The sequence below is a fragment of the Aedes albopictus genome, chromosome 1, assembly GCF_035046485.1.
Source record: "Aedes albopictus strain Foshan chromosome 1, AalbF5, whole genome shotgun sequence".
Lineage (NCBI taxonomy): Eukaryota > Metazoa > Arthropoda > Insecta > Diptera > Culicidae > Aedes > Aedes albopictus.
In genome coordinates, this window is record NC_085136.1 from 206,782,673 (window position 1) to 206,807,472 (window position 24,800).

The following is a 24,800-nucleotide window of genomic DNA, read 5'->3' on the forward strand; positions in this document are numbered from 1 at the left end:
ATCTGGCTGGTGGGGAATGGGAGCCTAAGCTTCAACTGTTAATGCAATCAGAGACTACTCAGACTTAGACGTGGGCGATCCTATATATGAAAGGTTATCCAAAACGCTCTGGGAATTCCCAAAGAGCATTCTAATAAATCTAATAAGCCTAAGATGCCATTAACAGGAGGAAAATGGCAAGATAATATAACAATATATGGTTTATGTAATGTAAAACAATTCAACATAACAAAAGAGAACCATTCCAAAACCATTTGATTAAATGTATAACCAGTAGTGAAATTACAATTAAAAACAATTTATTTACGGTACATTTTATTGTTTGAAACCATTCATGTACCATACAATGTACGGTATATTTAAACCCACGTATCAGTTTTTTGAACAATTCATTAACAATAAAATGTATGGTTTTGCAAAAAAATATATATGGAGAAAAATATTTTTTTATATTGTTACGATACTTAACAACCTGTATAATATATTGTAAAAATCTTATTTACAATTCACGGTATGGTATCCAACATTACATCTGATTGTTTTTGTATTTTTATTTTTACAGTGGAGTCTATTGTAAAAATATGGTTCTAAATAGTACTGTTACAATATAACGTTCGGTTTTTCTACTGTATTTTTTATTCGGGTAGAATCTGCAGTATTTCATTTGTTTCATAATGTGAGTATACGTCACAAATCATTGCAGATCTTTAAGATTTATTTCATTTATTTAGTTCATCGTCAAATTCATGATAACATTGAATCAACTATCGATTTGCTGCTGCAGCTCTCCAACGTCGATCACGCCCAATGCTCGTCAGATGACGCTCCACCTGGTCTGCTTATCGTGCTCTTTACGCTCCACGCCTACGAACCGGATGATTAGCAAACACGAACTTTGCAGGGTTGTAGTCCGGCATTCTGGCAACGTGCCTTGCTCACAGTATCCATCCAGCCTCGGCCACTTGCAGGATGGTGGTTTGACTTTATAATGCAGCGGGCTCGTGGTTTATCCTTCGCCGCCACACATCATTCTCCTGCAAGCCGCCGAAGATCGTCCTTATGCGGCGCTGGAAAACTCCGAGTGCTAGCAGGTTAAGGTGGCCCACAAAAAATTCGAAAAATGCCAAGTCTTACCTTCTAGATCAGTTGTTTTGGACTCCCAGAAGCTACGTTCAAAAATTGAGCAAAATCAATTAAGCCTAAGGGGGCGCTCAAAACGCTTTATGTTTGTATGGGAAAACTTGGCCAAATGTATGCAGAAATTTTAAGTTTTCGAATTTTGCCGCTAGGTGGCGCTGTAAGCGTTCAATAATCAAACCCTTTGGTATTATTGTAGTTGACTATATGCCAAACAACTTTGTCGAAGACCGCAAAATGATCCAACGTCTGTGAAAAAAGTTATACCCTAAGTAAAGTGAGGATAAACTTTATTGTTGTTTTTCCAATACATGTAAAAGGAATATGTAATATCAATAATGAAATCTCAATACTTTGCCTCACTATGCCTAGGGCATAACTTTTTTCACAGCCGTCGGATCACTTCGCGGTCTTCGACAAAGTTCTTTGGCATATAGTCACCTACAACAATACAAAGGGGTTTATTTATTGAACGCTTACAGCGCCACCTAGCGGAAAAATTCGAAAATTTCAAATTTCTGCATACAAACTTCAAGCGTTTTGAGCGCCCCCTTAAGCTCAACCGATTTTGTTTAAATTTTGAACGTAGCTTCTGGGAGTCCAAAACAACTGATTTAGGAGGTAAGACTTGGCATTTTTCGAAATTTTTGTTTTTCATATAAGTGTGGGCCACCCTATTGCAGGTCCTCATCGAGCATAGTCTATGTATCGTGTCCGTCGAGGACCACCGGTCTTGTTAGCGTCTTGTACAGGTTCATTTGGTGCAGGGTAAAACTTTTTTGACCGCAGAGTCTTGTGGAGTCCGTAATAGGCACGACTTCCATTATTGATATAGCACCTTCGTATTTCACCGCTCACGTTATGGTCAGCCGTTAGCAAGAAATCGAGGTAGACGAATTCTTCTACCACCTCGAAAGTATCCCCGTCTATCGTGACATTGCTGTCAAAGCTTGTCCTGTCTCGTTCAGTCCCACCTATCAGCATTAGCTTTGTTTTAGTCGCATTCAACTGCGGCATTTTCTGCTTTACGTTTCAGGTAGGTGTACACTGTACAGTTCTGCCACCGTTCCAAATGTTCTAGCAATGATATCCATGTCATCCGCAAAACAGACATATTGATCAGATTTCGTGAAGATCGTCTCGGCTGTTGAGCCCAACTCGTCACATAACACCTTCCAGGGCCATATCGTATACCGCCTTGAAGTCGATGAACAGGTGATGCGTTGGGATCTAGTATTCATATATCATTTTTAGAGAATTTGCTGTACAGTGAAGATCTAGTCCATTGTCCACTGGCCGATGATTTGGGATAGTAGGGTCCGGGACCATTTGGGCAGGAGCACCTATTTTGGGCACTTGCTGCTATAACTCGGTCAATTTTGAACCGATTGACTTGATTTTTGAAACACGATCGGATACGCACAGTATCTAGCCATGTACAAAAATTCAAGTCAATCGGTTTAAAATTGACTGAATTATAGCAGCAAGTGCCCAAAATAGGTGCTCCTTCCCAAATGGTCCCAGACCATGGTTATCGCTCGAAAGTTCTCACACATTAACTTGTTGCTTTTCTTGTGGATGTGACAGATTACCCGAGCAGAGTCTAACAACAAAATGATAGCAAATCGAAAACTCGATTTGTATGCAGCAAATTGATATCACATTTTGATATCAGTTGGTCTTGACTATGTTTGATTTCAAACGTAGATTTCGTTTTGCTGTCACTCTCAACTATTATAAAAATAAGTTTTTAAGTTACTTCAAAACTTCTAGGCAACTTTGTATAATAATTTCAAGGATTGTGTAATTATTAGTGTAATTATCTTATGGCTATGACTATGTTTGATTTCAAACGTAGATTTCGTTTTGCTGTCACTCTCAACTATTATAAAAATAAGTTTTTAAGTTACTTCAAAACTTCTAGGCAACTTTGTATAATAATTTCAAGGATTGTGTAACCATTAGTGTAATTATCTTATGGCATTTAGGATTATATATCAATCGAAAAAACCCTATATCTAACGATTATTCTATTTTTTCGTACTGATATCAAAAACAGTAATCAATTTGCTATCACTGATAGCAGGAATTGTTTTCAACTTGCTGTTACGGGAACATTTTTCTGCTCTCATTTTTGATGTTTTAACCGTTAAAACGACCAAAACGACAACAACCTGAGTTATCACAATTTGCAATATCACAACAACAAAGTTTGTTTTCAATTTGCTCTCAGACTTTGCTCGGGTATCCCTACCTCCCACTTCTCCGATAGCTGTTTGGTTTCCCATATCTTGACTACTAACCGGTTCAGACAGGAGGCCAACTTTTCCGGGCCCATCTTAATGAGTTCTGCTGCGGTGCGATATCATGCTACCAGAAGCTTTGTTGATTTTAAGCTGGTGAGTGGCATCCTTAACTTCCCTAAGCGTGGGAGTTGGTTCATTCCCGTCCTCTGCTGCACCAACATAGTCGTTTCTCCCAGCGCTTTGATCCCCATGCCTACATTCTCTTCACCATTCAAGTGCTCGTCGAAGGGCTGCTTCTCGGTTTTGATCACCTGACGTTTGTCCGTCAGCAGGCTCCCGTTCTTATCCCTTGCAGATTTCGGCTTGCGGCACGAAGCGTTTGCGAAATACGTTGAGATTCTGGTTGAACTTCCGTTTTTCTTGTGAACGGCACAGTGGTTCCTTTTCCTCGCACTCCACTTCTTCCAGGTGACACTTTTTTTCTGGAAGAGAGTAGTGTGCGGTAGTTCGGCAGCAGCAAAGCTTCGCGCGCTCGCTTTGCTAGATTTTTGCGATTTTTTTTCCTCTTCCCTCTGCGGGGCTCCGACGACGGGACGCCAAGCAGTCAGTAGTGTGCGGTAGTTCGGCAGCAGCAAAGTTTCGCGCGCTCGCTTTGCTAGATTTTTGCGATTTTTTTTTCCTCTTCCCTCTGCGGGGCTCCGACGACGGGATGCCAAGCAGTCAGTAGTGTGCGGTAGTTCGGCAGCAGCAAAGTTTCGCGCGCTCGCTTTGCTAGATTTTTGCGATTTTTTTTTCTTCTCTGCGGGGCTCCGACGACGGGACGCCAAGCAGTCAGTAGTGTGCGGTAGTTCGGCAGCAGCAAAGCTTCGCGCGCTCGCTTTGCTAGATTTTTGCGATTTTTTTTCCTCTTCCCTCTGCGGGGCTCCGACGACGGGACGCCAAGCAGTCAGTAGTGTGCGGTAGTTCGGCAGCAGCAAAGTTTCGCGCGCTCGCTTTGCTAGATTTTTGCGATTTTTTTTTTCTTCTCTGCGGGGCTCCGACGACGGGACGCCAAGCAGTCAGTAGTGTGCGGTAGTTCGGCAGCAGCAAAGTTTCGCGCGCTCGCTTTGCTAGATTTTTGCGATTTTTTTTTTCTTCTCTGCGGGGCACCGACGACGGGACGGGGGTGCCGGTGTCGCGCGCTTTTGCTTCGGTCATTCGATTTTTCTTTTTCCCTATTCGGAAATGAGCATTTCGTTGTGTCGCGTCTTTTGTAGCAACACTGAACGATCACCTGACGTGGGTGATCAGTTGTTTGCTTCTCATATGAAGTGAACAATAGTGCGTCAGCTTGCATGTTCGGTCGTGTCATTTGCAGTAAAATATTTGGCGACTAGCTACCGCGGTTCGATTCGAAATATGAAGTGAGCACCTGACGTGGGTGATCGATTGTTTGCTTTCCGAGTGAAGCGAATAATAGCGTGTTAGATTGCATATTAAGCGACCACCTGATGCGGGTGGTCGATTGTTTGCTTTCCGCGTAAAGCAAACAATAGCGCGGCAACCAGCATGACACGAAGGTCATATTACTTATCAAAGTGAATCCAGACCCAACGATACCTTTCCTACTAACAAACACTCCTTCCTGCAGCCTTTGGTGGAGTCGCAGCGGTAAACGCGGGCCTTCACTTAACAAAGGTTGTTACTAATATTCCTTCCCTCTTCCAACCTGACTGCAAGGACGTGGCCGGCGCCGTTATTGTACCGTTAAAGAGAGTCTCTGAAGCGTGCACAGTGAGAATATTGACCACTCCCAGCCAATTATTCAGTTGATTCATTGTGCAACTGTCATTGATTCGGGTCAATCACGGAATAGCAACCATAGATGTGTGCAGTCAGTCTAAGCTAAGCTAAGTGACACTTTTTTTCTGGAAGAGGCGGGTATTCTGATTTCGCTTTTGCCTGTATTGCTCCACGTTCATGTCGGGTTATTTACTGCAGCATTATTATCGCCCTCGCTGTGTTCTTCTCGTCGAACCAATCGTTTCGTCGACTCCGCTCTACGTACTGCGTGTATGCGGTATTGACATCCGTTTCCTTTAGTAACTCTAGATCATACTGGGGCAGCCACCGGTACTGTACATTGTTAATAACGGAGAGTTTTGTACGCAGTTCACGCTCTATTATCAGGTAGTGGCCAGAGTCGATGTTAGCGCCACGTTAGGTCATGACGACGATAATGTTGGAGAAGTGCCGTCCATTAATCAGAAGGTGGTCGATTTTCGATTCCGTTTGCTACGGCATTCTCTAGGTGTAATGATAAGAAAGGTTATGCTGGAAGAAGGTGCTACGAATGACCAATGACCATGTTTTTGGAGGTGGCGAAATCAACGAGGCGTAGGCCATTTTCGTTCGTCAGTTGGTGAGCGCTGAACTTTCCAATCCAAAATGCGTCTTTGCCATCATCAGTGCTTCCGGAGTAAGGGCTGTGTAAGTTTATTATGCTGATGTTGGTGAATCGGCCCTCTCCATATGAGTGAACCCAGAACTCTTCGCTGCGCTCGTCTATACCTAACTCCTACGAACGGTTGGAAGCTACACTAATCAATGGTGAAGTATTTTGCCAGTGATAGATACAGTGACCGGCACAAAAAGAAGATCCACCATATAGTAAACACAGTTTCTAATAAAAACTACATGCAAAAATGATAAAATATACCTTTCAATGAATGCACTTCATCCATTTTAAAATCTTTTAGTAATCTATGATGAAAAATGTTTGGTTTTTGAAGAATACTGTGATTTCTGATAAGAATTGAAAATTGGGTATGACAGAAAAAAAGATCCACATAGCAATTAATTCCGAAACTTCAAAATTTCGCCAAATTATCTCACTTTTTGTCTCTTGGTGTATGTTGTTGTGAAGTTTTTGACATATGAAATTTATTTTGACAAGAATTTTATCAATTTTAGGGTGATATGGGGCGAATTTATTCCACATGGTGTTATCATGGGTCAAATATCCCTAAACCACAGAAACTATATGTCAGCATTAATTAATGCTATTATTCTAAAATTTAACAATAATTCAGCTTGCAGAAATGCAGGGATGTACTTCTTTTGACAATTTTTATGAGTTTTGGTCGACCAATGCAAAGAAATTCATGTGTTGTGACCTTTATTAAGGATTTTTCGGTAACTCAAAACACTTTCACTTTTGTGTATCGCAATGATCACCTCCATCTGCTTGTGATACAGCTTGCTAGAGGTGAATTCTATCATATACTCTTAGATAATAACAGGTTTTCAACGTATCACAAGTGATACGAGCGGTGTATATTCATAATGATAACTTTTCACGTCAAATTCGACTGTCACTTTAACCCTCTAATACCCAATCCCGCCTTTAGACGGGGTATAGTTTGAGCATTTTTGTAATTTTTGTTTCGTGAAAAATCTTTTTTTTTATATTTTTGGCTGATATTCAGGACTGTTCTATATATCTCAAAATGGTTTTTGGTATTAAGCGTATTTACATTTTTTAAAAATCATTGAAAAATTGATGTTTTAGTTACCTTTTAGAAGTCATTGTTTATGTTGTATTGAATCGCTACAATTAACATATTTTTAATTTTTCCCAAATCATTCTATCCTTGTTTAATAGTTTAAGGCAGTGATTCCCAAAGTGGGCGAAATCGCCCCCTAGGGGGCGAAAACGATATCAAAGGGGGCGAAAATTGTAAAATAAGAAATTGGGGGGCCAAAAATCCAACAAGGGGGCGATTCTCCAAAAACCATTTCATTTAGAGATATTGTAGGTATTTTTTGACAGTTCGGTCTCTACGTCAAGAGTAGTTTTTGTCATTAGAATTGTCCGAATCTTGGTCGAATAATTCAGCTCGATTGGAAATTTTTTTATGTCAATTTTGGATTCAACAGGCTTAATCTATCAACCCAATGACGCAAAGAAGACAGTTACCAATAAATAGAATAAGTTCCCCTTCAAGGGGTTATAATTGTTTATAGAAAAAATCATTTTGAAAATTGAATCTCAACCAAAGTCCAATTATTTCGGAGAATTTGATCATGTTCTTTTTTTGAGTCATCAGCCATTCAGTTGAAGCTATTCAGTTCTTTTCTAAAATAACAATTTTTGGCTTTTTTTGAAACATCAAATAACATCTGATTTAAAATAATAAATCTACTGAATGCACTTAATACTTAATACATGTTTGAAATTTTAACATTTACATATGTAGTGAGAAAGCATGTTACACTTTTGTTATCTGATATTTTTTTTGAAAATGAAGTAATAATGAAAATTTGCAACAAAATGATTTTATAGATTCTTTATGTATCAAGAAATACGAAACTTGTCTGTCCTTGATTTGTATCAGGTGTGAATTCAAAACGCGATTTTTTTCTTAAAGCTTTCATATATTTCAGGATATAGGAAAACTATGGAAGTATTTTGATTTTACCAGAGTTTTTCAAAGAATTTTAAACAAAATTCTGAACTTAATGATTTTATTCCAGGTTTGATTTTACAAATTTCTCGCTATTCGAAGTTGATATTCAAGATGACATTTTACGCCTACATATTTGGTAAAATTGCTGATATTTGCCACTCTACTTGAAAGGTTTTTGTTTTGTTATTTGGCATATTTATTACAGATTATCTAATTTTCGGTAAAGTTTCAATCTTTGCCGAACTATTGAAGTTTTTGTCAGCAAAACCAAGACGACTTACAAAGCTGAATCCATACTTTCAATCTTCTTTCTTCGATATTTGAAAAAAATTATATTGAGTTACATTTTCTTAAAATTCTCCAAAAATATAAATTTAATATAAAGTTATTTAGTCACTATTCTGTTTTATGAATTATAGACTGGAAGTTGAATGAAAATGTAATGATTTTTTTTGGCGTGTCAAAACATTTTCAAAAAATCAAAAAAATACAGTGAAAATTAAAAAATTTTGTTCCAGTAACCTACGAAATAGACAGAATTTGTAGATTTTAATACAATTTCAAAATTTTGAATCTTATTTAAAAAAAATGCAAACTTAGGGGGGCTAAAATATTTTTCAACAGCTTCAAGGGGGCGATTGCTCCGACAAGTTTGGGAACCTTTGGTTTAAGGGAATGCACTCTAAAATTATTTTCCATAAAATTACACGGAAAATAAAATTTTATGTGAAAAAAATTTAAAATAATAATATTTCAACAATAATCATAAAATCTCAAAATGTTTTCATCTCAAAAAATCCGTTCCCCAAATTGGCTTCCAGGAAAAATATAAAAGTGTGGGGATGTTCAAAAATAAAAATTAGAAAAATCAAAAACTGAAATTCACGAAATCGAGAATTAAAAAGAATCATCTTCCAAAACATGTTTAAATCGATTTTAGATGACGAAAAATGATATTTAGATCAAAATCAAAAATTTGGGTATTAGAGGGTTAATATGCCCATTCTCAAAATTGAATATTTTCAAAAAATAAAGCATCAGATCATCTAGATGTCTTTGGAAATTGTTTACGTTAGAATGCAAGGAAAATATGTGCCGAAGACACCAACATGATTTTACGCTAGTAATGCTTGCAATCACTCATTTTATGTGTGCGCTTAATTTAATTCCATTGTGATTTAATGTTAAAACTTTTAACTTTAACTTAAAAGTTAACATTTTGAATATACACCGTTTGTATCACTTGTGATACGTTGAAAATTTGTTATTATCTAAGTGTATATGATAGAATTCACCTCTAGCAAGCTGTATCACAAGCAGATGGAGGTGATCATTGCGATAAACAAACGTGAGAGTGTTTTGAATTATCAAAAACTCCTTAATAAAGGTCACGATACATGAATTTCTTTGCATTGATCGACCAAAACCCATAAACATTGTCAAAAAAAAGTACATCCCTGCATGTCTGCAAGCTGAATTATTGTTATATTGTAGAATAATAGCATTCATTAATGCTTACATATAGTTTCTGTGGTTTAGGGATAATTGACCCATGATACACACCATGTAGAATAAATTCACCCCATATCACCCTAAAATTGATAAAACTCTTGTCAAAATAAATTTTATTTGTCAAAAACATCACAACAACATACACCAAGAAGCAAAAAGTGAGATAATTTGGCGAAATTTTGAAGTTTCAGAATTAATTGCTATATGTGGATCTTTTTTTCTGTCATACCCAATTTTTAAGCAATTTTCTCAATTTTATCAGATATCACACACAGTAAATAATTTTGTAATATCCAAGCGCGTAATTTTTGGCGATGTATCCATTTTCGAACGTAATTTCATTCGGTTACATTGTTTTCCAACATTTATCACACTCACCATGTACATCCTTGTTGACACCGGAAAGTGTCAACAAACCCATTCCAGCAGATACCTAGAAACAGTATCTTAATTATCATCTACCTTCTAACTCGGTGAAATGGCCGAGAGGCAAGGAATATGCCTCACAATCAACGGATGTCTGTTCGAATCCATGCCATTATTTTACTTATATATGATTCATTCATCGTTCCGGTTCTAGCGATTGCTAGACCCACTTTCTAGCTGGGCGGCTAATTTGCTGCGTGGAAGGAATGTAATTTTGTACATCATATTTACGACGCGACTGATGTGCAGCGAAAATGATGTGATATCACAAGATTTTTTTTGCTGTGCAGTATTCTTCAAAAACCAAACATTTTTCAACACAGATTACTAAAACAATGTAAAATGGATGAAGTGCATTCATTGAAAGGTATATTCTATCATTTTTGCATGTAGTTTTCATTAGAAACTGTGTTTACTAAATGGTGGATCTTTTTTTGTGCCGGTCACTGTATGTAGAGATGAATCTCCTTTGAATTCCATCAAAAAATCTCCAAATTCATAAAAAATGGCTTTTCCAACATAATTTTTTTAAGGGCCCGTGGCGCAGTGATCCACACGTTCGCTTCATAAGCGGATGGTCATGGGTTCGATCCCAGCCCCGGCACTTGCAATTGTTCGTCAGTTGCTCTTCCACCCGAGAGCAGCTGACACCTGACCCTCTTCGGAGCATATAGCTTCAACGGACCCGGAATTTGGATATCGGCGAACCGCAACTCATAATGGACGACCTCCAATTGGACTGGAAAAGGAACAGCAGCCCACAACATCATCGTGCTCACCATTCTACCGTGGACAGGGTAGAGAAATGGAAGCAGCACAAAGGCACCAGTTCGATACATGTAGCAGAATTAGAATAGAATACACTTAGGCGATATACAAAGCGTAAGTGCAGCGTCCAATTGGAATCGCTCACGTAGTGCCCTAGTGGACAAAAGAGCTGTAAATTAGGTTAATAGAATAAGAATTTAAAAAAACATAAATTTTTAAAATATGTTCACCAGATGTTCCCTAGCAATTCTGATCAAAGAATTTTCGGAACACCGTCAGAAATATAGGGTATCGGGATGCTTCGTTGGCATAGTCCCCTCGTTCGGCCTATCTCAATGTAAACCAAAAACTCAAACAAACACGCATAACTGGATATCGGAAAAGCTATGCGCCAAACAACTGTAACATTTCGTTTCAATTTTAGCACTTTGGAACATTAAAATTGAATGAAAACGTCACTTTGTTTAGCTATTGAAGACGCAATGATTCTTCGGCTTAGTGGACAGTATATACACATTATCATAAATGGCATGATTCTGGAACATTTCGAAATGACTTTTCAATAACTGAACATTTGATGCGACGGTCAAAGACGCTATTTTGAACTTGTGTATTTGTTTTCAACGAATAATAACTATTTTACAAATTGAATGTGGGCCGAATATTGAGGACATTTTTTTCACTATGTACCCAAATCTTGGCCCATTAGTAAAGTGAAGTCAAAAACAGCGATAAAAAGACGTCAACAGCATTTCTTGCGAAAGAACCAGAAAGAACAAACAGGAAGAAAAATTTGTTGTGCGGTGACTGTAAAAATATAACACAATAATAGGGTTGCGTCGTATTCGTTACTAAATTAAGAAAGAACTTTAGTTAAAGTAATTTATTTATAGTTTTTTGAAAATTTGGCTCCGAAAATATAATTTAAAAGTAAGATTGGTGAACAAACAGAGATAATACTTCAGCAGAAATATTTAAAAAATGAGATAATTAGTGGATCTAGTGCATGGATAGCAATAGGCCAACATTGTATCCACTAATAGGCCAATGTTTGTACCATAGACCAACGTTGCATACCATCGCATCGAATCTTTTCAACTTGATTAAGTAAAATCTTGAATATTTACGAAAGTTTACTTCCAATTGGTGAAACATGCATTGCCTTGAGTGTGTAATAGGGTCGACATATTATTTCTAGTGCTATTAATTCATGAGTTATGGTCAAAATTGTCAAGGCGGCTTGCAAATTAGGCCAAGGAATGGTACATATACCCTATCAGAATAAATACCCCATCGTGTTTTAAAAATGTGCAAGTCTTTGAAAAAAACTTTCATAAATTGCACTAAATGGTTCGTCAAAAACGAAAAAATTCTTTAGACACCACTAGAACTCTCAATAGGGTGTTAACCAAAAGCACTCCCAAGGGTTTCTGAAAAGATTTTGAGGAATTTTTTGTTGATGTATTAATATCAGTGAAACTTATCTTCTCCATTCCAGGTCGATTTCGGTGAAGTATTCATCCCACCGGGCTTGGACGTACCGAAGCCACGTGTACTGCCGGAATTCAAACGGCTCGCCCATGGGCTCCGCTCGAGTAACATCAGCATTCTGGACGCAAAAACATTCTACATCCCAAACCTCCACTACGACGGGGCCGGGCCTGATGCGTACTTTTGGGTGGGCAATGGCTCCGAACCGAACATCATGGGTATCAAAGTTCCTAATGAGGTGGGCTCGCTGGAACCACTGCGAGGCTACCAAGGCGAAGATATTGAGATTCAACTGCCCGGTAACCTGACCGTATACGACATCGATTGGCTGGCCGTGTGGTGCGTCGAATATCGGCACAACTTTGGGCATGTCTACATTCCGAAGGACCTGGACATTCCGCCAGCGCTTGGCCAAACAAAAATAGCGGTAAGTTGGGTTTTCATGGTGGGGGAGGATGTGGTGGTGGTTGCTTGTAGTGATTAACAATAGTAAACTGAATTCTAACAAATTGCAGCCGCCTTGGTGGTATAAGCCGGTAAGCACAAGTTTTGCTTGTCTATAAGAAATTGATTGAACTACTGGAAACTGAATCTGAATTATGCTTACAGACTACATCATCTACTATTCCAACGGTGACCTCGTTCGGACATCCAACGGCGACTTCCAAACCATCTGTCAATTGTAAAGAGCTACTGCTAGGTAGATTGAACGTTATGTGGCAGATTGTAGGAGAATACGTTGAACTTGAACTGATTGGCAGAATCGACGAGGACCAGTATATGGCATTTGGTATATCTGGCAGGAATGGACAGCCACAGATGGTCGGTTCGGACGTGATTGTGGCATTCTATGATCGTAAGCTACGGAAGTTCCGTGCGGAAGATTACTACTTGTCGGCCCTATCCCAGTGCGATGGCAAACATGGAGCATGTCCAGATGAGCGGATAGGCGGTCGAAATGACGCTGAGCTAAGTAAGTTGGCTAAAGTTGAAAGATTTAACGTACATTCCTAATTATTCTCTTTTTGAAGTTTCTGGAGATCGCCGTCAAGGTGTAACGAAAATAAAGTATCGTCGTCTTCTACACACCAACGAAGCAGCTAGTGATCAACCTTATCCAACCGATCGGCAGATATCGGTGGTAGCGGCCATTGGTCCACTAAATTCTCTAAGTGAAGTGAATGCTCACAACTTTAGAGACGTTACGGTGCAGGACATCCAGATCAACTTTTCTTCCACTAATGATCACACGTGCACCGATGCTTTGGATAGTGTAATTGATCCCAAAGGACCAAAAATATGGACCAAACGAATCATTAGCCGAGAATCGCTCATCAAAGCAAGGATCGGTCCAACCGGTGGAAAACGGGGTTACACTCCGATGACGGGTCACCCCTCTTGGGGAATCGCATGGTACCTGAACGATATGCTCATTCCAGAAGTGTATGTAGAACGAGGCAAAACTTATACATTTATTGTGGAAGGCGGTGATGATCAAACCCAACCAGCCAAGTAAGGAACAAGTTATGTAATTACCCTTAGATGATTACATTGCCGATCTACTTTATTCCACAGATTTCATCCATTTTACATTACCGACTCGCCTGAGGGTGGATTCGGACAGAATACTGCAACGCAACAAGAGAGAGAAACTGTATTTGCTGGTGTTGCCTATGACAAGGACCGCAATCCTTATCCTACTGCAGGTATGTGATTGGTAGACTTTTTCAAGAAATCATTTGGGCCAAAATAACATGTTTTAAGGACAAACGTCTTGAAATCCCGCTTCAATAATGCATTGGAACTTCAGACGCACAAATCTCAAGAAGCGAGCTTCAAACAACAGTGAATTTTGTTATTCTGTTCTTGCTCACTTGTAATAAGCTTAAAATCAGAAGATGAAGTGCGCTGGTTTTGTTTACGAAGAGGTTTGTGCGCTCAAAATCGTGAGTAGGTGCCGAAGTCGGCCATTGTGGCGGCCATTTTGGGATTCTAACAAGTCTGTCCTTAACACAGCACTATAAAAGCGTACGAGAGACTGGGTCACGCTATGTCTGAACTAGCAGATTATAAAAATTGAATGTACATCGGGGTTCTTTCCACAGAATGTCAGAATTCATGCTATATTATCATATGCAGAAGCTTTTAAAATATTTCGTCGGGGAAAATTTGATTTTTTCAACTTTTTAGCTGTTTTTCATACTAATTTGCATGAAATTCTCATTTTCGGCCAATTTCTCTCCCATACAAAATGTATGGAAAAATTTTCACCGACAGAATATTTTGAAACCTTCTGCAAATGAAAATATAGCTTGAATAGTGATGTTTGGTGGAGAGAAACCCGATGTACATTCAAATTTTATAATCTGCTGGTTCGGACATGGCGTGTGGGTAGGCTTTATCCCTTTTTCTTGATTTCCAGTAACTCTAATGAAAACACAAAACTAAATCCTATTTTTGCACAGAATGGCAAGCAAACATCTATTGCAAGTTCACAAACAACAGAAGGGCTTAAATTTATTGCTAAAGTTTTTAAAACTGGTGTTATATGGGGGCGCGTCTTATGATGTATTTTACAAAAATGGGTGACTTATGATCCACTTTTAAGTACATGGTCAATTTAAAGAGGAAACAACTTGCAAGACTTAATATTCATTTTTTTTTCAATTGTTTTATATTTTCGATATAATTTTCTTCCGTGTTAAGAATTTTAAGTTAAGTCAACGGTTTTTCATAGCTCATTATATAAGTCATAAATTTGGACCATTGATATACAACTAGTTGATGAACTTACAGTAAAAATTTGAGAATATTTGATGCACTTTTCAAAAAGTTACAGCTAGTTGAACATTTTTTGAAAAAGAGAAATTTTTACCTGTTCCGATCATTTTGTCTATCCCCTGTACTAGAATTCCAAGTTATTAGAGGGTTCCGAATATTTAGACTGTTTTTGCCTTTCTCGTACACTAAGTGTACTGGAAAGGCTATATGTTCACTCCAAAAATGACTTTTTGATAGAAGGCCCGGAGGGTAGAGTCACATATACCAATCAACTCAGCTCGACGAATTAAGATGATGTCTGTGTGTGTGTGTGTGTGTATGTGTGTGTGTATGTGTGTATGTGTGTGGACAAAAAAACTCACATCACTTTTTGGCAGTAAACCTCAACCGATTTTAATGACCAATGGTTTATTCGACGCCGAATCTGGTCCCATTGTTTCCTATTGAAAATGGTTCGGATCGGTCCAGCCGTTCCGGAGTTATGGCCATTTAGGTGTTCCAGACCGGTACCCCTGGAAGGGACCAGACATATAAATTGAACATAACCCATACATGCGACACATCAAACAGCGGCAATTTCGATAACCTGATGAATGGTTAGCAGGAAAACAGTATCAGACCATCCTGTTCCGGGGGTCCCGATGAAAGTAGCCAAATAGAAAATTGAACATAATTCATTCATGCGACACGTCAAACAGCGGCATTTTCGGTAACCTGATGAACGGTTAGCAGGAAAATAGTATTCGACCATATCTTAACCGGCAGTATTCTGGAACCGGTTCCGGATGTCCCGCCGGAAATGATCAAATACAAATGTGAACCAAATTCATGCATACGACATATCAGAGCTCGGCTTTTTTGATAACCTAATGAAAGGTTGGCAAGAAAGTAGTCTTCGACCATATCTGAACCGGTAGTGTTCCGGAACCGGTTCCGGATGTCTCACCGGAAACGTTCAAATATAATAGTGAACCACCCAAGAAACAGAAGTAGCTGAATAACAGTTTCTTAAGCTAAAGTTTGTTTAAGAGTGGTTTGTTCCACTCTTATACAGCAAAAATGTTTGTTGGGCAATCCCCTTCATGCGACACATCAAACAGCGGCTTTTCGATAACCTGATGAACGGTTAGCAAGAAAATAGTCTCAAACCATATCTTAACCGGTCTTGTTCCGGAACCGTTTCCGGGTGTTCCACCGGAAATGGCCTTATATAAAAGAGAACCAATCCAATGCATACGATACAACAAATAACGGCGTTTTCGATAATCTGATGACTGGTTATCAAGGAAGTATGCTAAGATCACATTAGGGAATACCGGTAGTGCCGGGACTAGTTCCGGGTGTCCCCCCGAAAGCGGCCAAATATGAAATTGAGGCAAACCTGTGCATGCGACACAACATGGCGCGGCTTTTTCGATAACCTTACGAACTTTAGCAAGCCAATAGGTTTAGGCTATATAGGGTGTTAGGTTCGTGAATGCAAACTTTTCAAGGAGTGATAGAGGATCGTAAATGGTGAAAACAATTTTCCACGCATACAGTCAAATCTCAACCGTTACATAATAATTAAACTGGCAATAACTTGAAAATGGTCATACTTATCGCAGCTTTTTAACCATCATTCGAAAGATTATTAAATTATCTACCAAAATGGATCTTTGAATCTATTGGCTTAGTTAAATGACTTAGTTTTTTAAAGCAAATAAGCTCGAAAGTAGTGTTTTTTATTTGTTTTTGTAAATTATTTTTGAAAAAAAAAATGCGCAATAAATTTGAATTTTCACTTAGGCAAATTTGTGGCCCCTTTTCCGTTCTACAATTCGTTCTTTGACATCAAACGTCTAGCTTCTCTCGTGTTCTTGTAAATCAGAATTAAACATCGTATTTCAGATCATGAATTTGCAATGTAAAGATAAGCATTTTTGCACACTGTGCCGCTGGAGTTAGCGCACGCTGGTGTCTCGTTTTACACCGCGCACACAGTCTTGGAATAAAAGGACAACGCCGCCGATGCGCGGTGAAAAAAAATAAAAGTTTTGCAATCACGAACCTAACACCCTGTATTAGAGACTATCGGTAGTGTTCCGGAACCGGTTTCGAGTGTCCCGACGGAAGTAGCCAAATCTGAAAGGGCACCAAACCCATGCATGCGGCACCTCAAATCACGCTATGGGCTACTGTGCACAATTTGGGCTCTTAAGGAGGTAAAATTTTACATGAATCGTATCAAGCGTATAAGTGTTCTCAGGATCGACTCATGTCGACGTAAAGATCATGAGTACATATTCAACGAGAAAGGCACTATCACCGCTAGGTGGATTAATCTGGGTTTTTTTTTTTCATACATTTAATGTGTGTGCAATCCTCGAGCGATTAAGTTTCCCCAAGTCAATATAGTATATACTAAGCTGCATTGCTTAAAATATTTTTATTAAAACCTATTTTGAATATAAATAAAAATGGAATGGTGTTTGTATGTCACGAATAGGCTCGGGAACGGGTGAACGGAAGCAAATAATTTTTTAACTGTTGCATTTGTGCAGGACTCCAACGTGTTCGTGCGAAAAAATAATTGGAAAAAGTGTCCGGTAAGGCAAGAAAAACAGGAAATTCTGGACATCCGTTTTGAGCGGTAACTTTCTATGGAGCTGAATGTCAAAAAACACAGTAGGCAGGCAGTACGTCATTTGCCGGGACAGCTAGTTTTGGATAAATACGTTTGATAGTATTTTATTTCAACTATGTGCTGTGAATTTTTTACAAAATTTGATTAAATTTTCACAAAGGTATTGAGATTTTCCAGAATCACCTAGAAGATTACTGAAGAACTGAAAACAAAGCATCACCCGTTAAAAAAATTATGCAAGGCATGGTACACAAATTACGTAACGCTGAAATTGGCTATTTCAAACCCCCTCCCTCCCCCTTTGTAAGGCTTTTTGTATGAAAACCTAAACATTTTTGTATGGGTTGTAACGCCACACTGGACACCCCACCCCCTCCCCCTATAGTGTTACGTAATTTGTGTACGATGGCCAATGCACAATCTAAATCCCTTGTAGCTAAAACATAGTCTTTTGTCCAGACGTAGCGTTTTGGAATGCGTAAACTACTACATCGTGCAGAATGAAGATTTATACAGCAGGAGTCGTACATTTATCCAACGCGGCTTGTCGAGTTTGTCCGTAGGTCTCCGTTAAGGAAAAGTGAGGAGTCAGGAGCAGGAGCCAGCACCAGCGTGGGAGCATCGATTTATTCCCCGGCTAGCCTGCCGGGGGAGATAGGAGACGGATCGTGATTGATGAGGGCCAAAATGAGATGGGCCTAGAGATGGGCTGTCTGCAATAGAGGTGGCTGAGCAGCAGCTTGGCAAGATCATCGGCTTTGCGTCCACGAAGTCCAACATTAGCAAGGACCTTAAAACGGTCCTGTTGCGACTTCGTAAGTCGATGGACGATACCAAGCCAGATCACGAGAGACTCGTGAAAACTGCAGCAACGGCAGAACCGGCGAAAGCAAAGGTTGCGACTTCTACCCAGGCGAAGGCCTTCTCAGGAAGCCTAAAAGTTGTGGTGGTTGCGACAGCTTTTGATAAGCACTCGCAAAAGCGTGTGAGGCAGCCGTCAGGTGAGGAGCTGTCTGGCGGTGCTCGCAAGGCTAGGTGGATACTAACCCCGTCAGTAATGCCGGTAAGTCGGACCTCAGCCAGGTGTCCCGGACAGCTGGGAAGGGTGTGCATGAAAATGCTGGCCCGTCTCGGATGGAAGGGAACAGGGGGTTGCGACCGTAGTTAGGCCCTCAGCAACCACAGAGTAGGGCAAACCAAAAGGTAGGACTCCTCTTGGACGAAAGTTGAGCGGAAGAGGAAGAAGAAAAACTGCTTCTTGAGGAGGTCAGGGACGCCAAACCAAGAAGGCATAAGAGAGCAGGTGCCAAACGCGTGAACGGCGATGCGCTCGTCATCAAGACCGAACAGTCTGAGTACTAGGACGTCTTGAGGATGAAGTGAAGCGATGCCAAGCTCATGGATCTGGGAGCCGGCATGCGCAGTATTAGACGTAAGCGCGACAAGGAACGCAAGGGCGCCACCTACAAAAATCTGGCGGTAGAGGTCCTTGGCGAAGGGGTCGAGGTGAGGGCTCGTGCAGCAGAAGCGACTCTGATGGTGAAGAACATAGACGAGGTCACTGAAGCGGAAGAGCTAGTCACGGCACTGCGACAACAATGCAAGGAGCAGGTGACCACCGTAAGTAACAGCTACGGAAAGTAACCGACAGCGACACAGGCAGCCTTGGTACAGCTACCTGTGGCGGACGTAAATATTTCGATAAAGTAGGGAAGATCAAGGGGGCTGGTCAGTATGCCATCTGACCTTTCATGTGCCACCGGAGGATTGCTTTAGGTGTATGCAACCAGGACACAAGTCATAAGACTGCAAATGCACTAGTCCACCGAAATGACTGATTTATTAAGGGAAATCCGTGAACAACAGGCATTCAACGGGTGTCCCAAGGTGCCCGGCCTTCAGAAAAGCCGTAATGAACAATTCATTGTGCAGGTAACGCAGCTGAACCACTGTGACGCAACTTAGCAACTACTTTGTCAGGCGGTTCCAAGTACCCGCTGGCAACGGCAATCAGGTCTCCGATGGGTCCAGAAAAATGATGGCGATATGGACGACGGCTAAATACCCCATCCAGGAGTTGATGTCTACTAACTATGAGGGCTTCGTTGTCGCCAAACTAAACGGAGTCTTCTTCTGTAGCTGTTAGGCGCCTCCGCGGTGGTTGATCGGGCTGTTCACGTGACGACCGTGGGTGACTTTAATGCCTGTGTCGTGCAATGGGGAAGCCGTTTCACCACAGACAAACAGACGTAACTCTTAAAGGAAATTGCACAACAACTTTTGCCCGGTGTCTTTTTCATGAGCACACTGCCACCTGTTAGTAGAACCGCCCGAGACACTGTCGGCCATGTAATTTTCGTTTGCATCATTCAGCAACGTGTACACTGGCAAACGTCAAAGCGATCGAATACTAGCGCCTCTGGTGGAAGGATCGCGCAAATCAAATGAAATTTGAATTGATCGTTAAATGCATGTGCCAAGCCGTTTAGAAGAGTGTTACGTCTGTTTGTCTGTGATTTCACGAACCAGCGGGGTCAGATCCTGCTAGAGACAATGGTTATATTAGATGCCGACTTGGCTGATGTCGGTACCAAGAGTACCTTTAGTCTGAGCGGTGCGGACTCGTTTATTGACGTTACTTTTTGTAGCCCTGGCCTAACAAGTAGAGGGGAGTAGACGATAGCTACACTCACAGCGATTACCTGACGGTTCGCTACACTATCGGCTACAACAACAGCAGGCAGTGGGTAGAGGAATGTAACGAGTTGAAAAGTTAACTATTTCAGTCCGAGTCGTACATTTATCCAACGAGGCCTGCCGTTGGTTCTCAAGCGAAATTTAGAACTGGAGTGCTAGTCCGAACTGTTCACAGGTTTGCATACCCTCCATTCTGGCATTGGTCAATCTTATAAGAACTTCCCGGGAAAGCCATTTTTAGGTCAATTACTTCTGCCCAGAAAAGAACTATTTTCAATGCAAATGATTTCTTGTGTTGCTACCCAAGTAACCATTAGCAGGATATTTCGCCTTTTTCGGCTTATATAACTATGGTAGGCTAATACAGAGCATATCAGCCCCTTAATAGCAATAAATCGACATGTAAGGCGAAATAACTATGTTTTTGGTTACTTGGGTAGAGTTGTAGGTACATATAACAGCATTGCAATTCCAAAACTTATAACTATCTATTATTTACAGTTGGCCATTATTGTGAGTGGAAACACAAAACCGTGGACAAGTCGGAGCAAATCGAAACCTTTGAAGAATTTATGACCACGTTGAAACTGGAGTGCGATAACCCCGACGGACAGCCAGGATACCTGAACTGGACCGTGCCATTCGATGCTCCAGACATGGTATACTATCAGGTAGGTCGATTAAGATAGCTTTTGTCTGAAGAATTCACGATTTTCTATTCGATATCTTCCAGTGCTACACCCACCGGAACCTGGGCTGGAAGATCCACGTCGTCAACGAGGGAATGTCGTTAGAGATCAACGGTTCGCATGGTGTGTCCTTGGTAAGTTCTTTCAGCATACCTCTGCTGGCACTGACCGTGTGTACTAGCTTACTGATGATGCGACGGCGTCTGTTGTTCTGATAGTAACTTCCCTAATTGGTAAACCTTCCTAGGGATTTGAGTTCAGCATTGTTGTACATTGTTTTTCTTTCCATTGCAAAGCCTGCAACGATTATAGAAAGGTAGGAAGTAACTAATATAGCTAATGAATTAAATCTAGTACACTTGGTAGCGTTCCAGCGGAGGTTAATTCCATATCCATAGCGGCGCTTGATGGCTTGAGTTGGCAACACGGAGGGAAACAGATCAAAAACAATTTTGTGTTCAATTACTCTATCTACATAGATTTACAGAAACATTAAATTTATGTAAAATAACACATTTGAACTAATTTGGGTACGGAATATCTATTCATAACAAATATCAATGACGAATATTATTTTTAAAATCTAATGCTGTTCTTATTTACGTTTGGAGATAAAACAAAAGAAAAATGCTGTATCAATACAAACACAGAATAGTATGGAACAAGCTCACCTATTATCTTCTTCAAAATTGGGGTGCTACAGTCAAACCAGCTTATGCAACAATGCAAGAAAGCTAAAAGATACAACAATTATCACAGTCGTCCAAACTATTAATTTTTATGCACCACATTTCCAAAAAATCTTTTAATTTATATAGGGTGATGATGGGTATTATCGGCAGCTTTGTTCTCTTCGTCATGAGGGGTTTTTGTCGACCAAATTTTTCAGAAACTTGGTCATATAATTCAGCTTGATTGGGAAGGATTTGAGGCCAACTCTGAGTTCTACACCTTTAAAAAAACCCTTGACGAAGAGAACAAAACTGCCGAAAATACACAATTTCCCCTATGACATATTAGGATTTATTTAGAACATTGCAATTAAACCACAGACAAACAGACGTAACACCTTGAACGATTTTCATGGAAATCCATCGCCCAGTTCACACTACCATCACCTGGTGGAAAAGTTGCTCGAATCACTGTGTTGTGCAATATCGTCAATAGAAGGCGCTAGTGTGAAACGTCAAACGCATAGAAAAACGATGCGCGCACCTCTGGTTGTGAAAGCCACAACTATGAAAATTTAAAATGATCGTTATAAGCGTGGTCGATGGAAATTCCGCAAGTGTTACGTCTGTTTGTCTGTGATTAAACGATCTTATGATTGGTTATTCAAAGTCTTATACCAATTGGGTCTCAACAACGTCTATACTTTTTTTTAACAAAACATCGTTTGTCACGTTATCTTTAAAAGTTTGAATTTACTATGATACTTCATCACTTTTTGCTGAAGCATCTATTTGTTATGCATAGAAATTCTGACCTTCACCCTATTCAAATTATAACTAATCGAAGTAATATCTATATCCGTCCATCTGTAAATCAGCATAGTGACACATTACCATCGTAACACTAATGTCGTACCGAAAGATAATCAGATCTGTGCTATATAACCCGCCGTGTGCCAAATTTAATCCATTATCCGTTTATGATGGAACATACTAAGAACAAATTTACACAAAATCACAACCATGCGATATCGCTTGAAAAACATATCTTTCGTGAATGATTGAGGACGAGTTTTGCGTGAAGCTTGCGCGTGCGTACGTGTGCATATCAGCACACCTACATTCTTAGGTTATAAGCCAAATCTAATGTTCACAAAAAACAATATGGTGAAACTGCTGCTCAGCATGCACATCGGCGAAAGCTGACCTTAAAGGGGAGCGTGCTTACAAGTGCTAGAGCTCTAAGTAAAAAAAAAAATAATCAAAATCTGATATCTGGCAAATGACATAGCTTTTGTCACACAGATATAGCACGGAAACTGACATCGAATGTTACTATATCTGTTCATTTGTTTTTATTATATACAATCTATGGTTTTACTACATATGCTATTTGAAAAAATAAATAGCAAATACGCTGCTATGTCCTTGAAAATTCTTTGGTCATTAGAAAATCAATTATAACAATATATCAATACTGGCCGTATTTTCGTCAGAAATAAGATGGGATAGGATCAATAAGGCCCGAAACAGAAAACTTGAGACAATAAGCAGAAATCAATTCATAAGACAATTTGAAAAAAGTGAATAATGACTCAAATTCAAATTAAAGCTGCATAAGAAAATGCAGTGACAACGTAAACATGTAAGTGACAATAAGACATAAGAACTATAATCGTATTTTTGCGACAAAAAGTAAAAATGACAATAATAAAATAATGTTTCAGATTTAAGTGTTTTTGAAATTTCACTACTTAGATAGATTAAGAAATCGTTATACACATTTAGAAACAATGCGCCCAACTTTTACGACATGTATTTCATTTTTAACTTAAATGTATTTTTTAAATTAACACTTATAAGCATTTCATCAGTTGAGATGATTTTAAAAAAAAAAAGAAAAACATAAAGTTAATTGTTATGAAACACACATGTTACGCTCCGAAAATATATTTTTTCTAAACCAACAATCCAGAAGACCGTGTGTAACAAATTCCGTAAATTTCTCCATTCGATGTAGAAGAGCGCTCACAGACAAACAGTCGTACCACTAAGAACAATTTTCAGTCACATAAACTCGTTACAAAATCATAACCACCAAATGCTAATCATGTTGTATTTGGTCGTACACTCAGCCAAATAACCTTAACATTCCCATAAGGCCCAACTTATGAAACGGCCTTCAAATAATTCATAATGATTCGGATGAATTTCATAAGGTCACTCTATGACGTAAAATCGTCTCACAGCTTGGCTTTTATTCATGTTTAGCAACATGGAATTTTCAAGCGTCGGTAGCCGTGTGGATAAAACACGGGCTCGGTGATCCCGACGTTCATGGATCGAATCCAGTCTGCATCATTTCAAATTTTTTTTGATCTTTTCATAAGTCTATCTTATGAAATTTGTCATAGCAAGCACGATCAATTTTCATAAGGTATTCTTACGTCATCTATAAGAATTAATTATAGCAAATTTTCATAAGGTATTTCGATGAATTTCGCTAGTTTTTTTCGCTGAGTGTACGGTCACTCGCGTATATTGTGCAATCGGTTTGTGTGTTCCCATAGTAACTCATACACTAAACATTACAGAAAATTGATTTGATTGATTTGTCTTAATTAGAGAGACTTTCAGCCCTTGGCTGGTTCGTCTCTCCATTACAGAAAAGTGAAAATTCAGGGTTTTCTTTTCACACATCTAACCAAACGAACATAAGGGAGCATCTCACATCTTGATTTTGTTTACATCTGTTACATAGGGTGTTTTGTAACGTTAGGCTAGATTTGTTATTTCTTTTAGACATTAGTTCTCTTAAATCAGTACTGAGCGAACATCCTGTAAAATCTTAGTGTGTATCTATTGAAAGTAATTGAATAAGAAAAAATGTAATCCTTAATAAGAATAATTTAAAAAAACGCGAAAAACCACTCTGTAAATTTACTCAAGCGAAACTCAAAAATAGGCTGGCGTAATGCAATTCATTCCATTTACAACATGAACTAACACGCATGAATAAAAATCAAGTTACATTACTTAATCAAAGGAGTTTTACGATAAATGAAATGATAATGCGATGTGTTGTAAAGGTTCAAAGAAAGGGAAAAAGTATCGAAAAATCTACTTGTAAATTAATGCATTGATGCAACCACAAGCTTTCTCGCCAAATGTTTTGTACATTATATACACAAATACACCGGGACCGGACTACCGAAATGCACACGTGTATCAGTGAGTTTCTGCAAGAGCCTACAAACGAAACGACAATAAAAAAAAAGCATATGCGTTTACGTTCGTCAAGTACAAAC

General features: G+C 39.4%; 1 protein-coding gene and 1 long non-coding RNA gene across 3 annotated transcripts in view; one reads left to right on the forward strand and one right to left on the reverse strand.

Annotated features, from left to right (window-relative positions):
- The window catches only part of LOC109430297 (protein Skeletor, isoforms B/C), a 215,751-nt gene extending 194,326 nt beyond the window's left edge, over positions 1-21,425 (forward strand). Inside the window, exons 5-11 of one of the 2 annotated variants that reach the window (XM_029867020.2) lie at positions 12,036-12,455; positions 12,544-12,564; positions 12,638-13,001; positions 13,060-13,540; positions 13,604-13,734; positions 20,634-20,803; positions 20,866-21,425. In XM_029867020.2, the coding sequence (XP_029722880.1) occupies positions 12,036-12,455; positions 12,544-12,564; positions 12,638-13,001; positions 13,060-13,540; positions 13,604-13,734; positions 20,634-20,803; positions 20,866-21,036 (1,758 nt within the window). In that variant the 3' untranslated portion in view covers positions 21,037-21,425. The remainder of the gene's footprint in view (positions 1-12,035; positions 12,456-12,543; positions 12,565-12,637; positions 13,002-13,059; positions 13,541-13,603; positions 13,735-20,633; positions 20,804-20,865) is intronic. The other variant, XM_029867021.2, reaches the window with a different exon arrangement.
- Positions 4,297-6,844, reverse strand: LOC134286490 (uncharacterized). The gene is made up of 2 exons (XR_009996900.1): positions 4,795-6,844; positions 4,297-4,656 (listed from the first exon to the last, which is right to left on the reverse strand). It is a non-coding gene; the product is annotated as an uncharacterized LOC134286490 (long non-coding RNA).
- Positions 21,426-24,800: the final 3,375 nt, after the last annotated feature.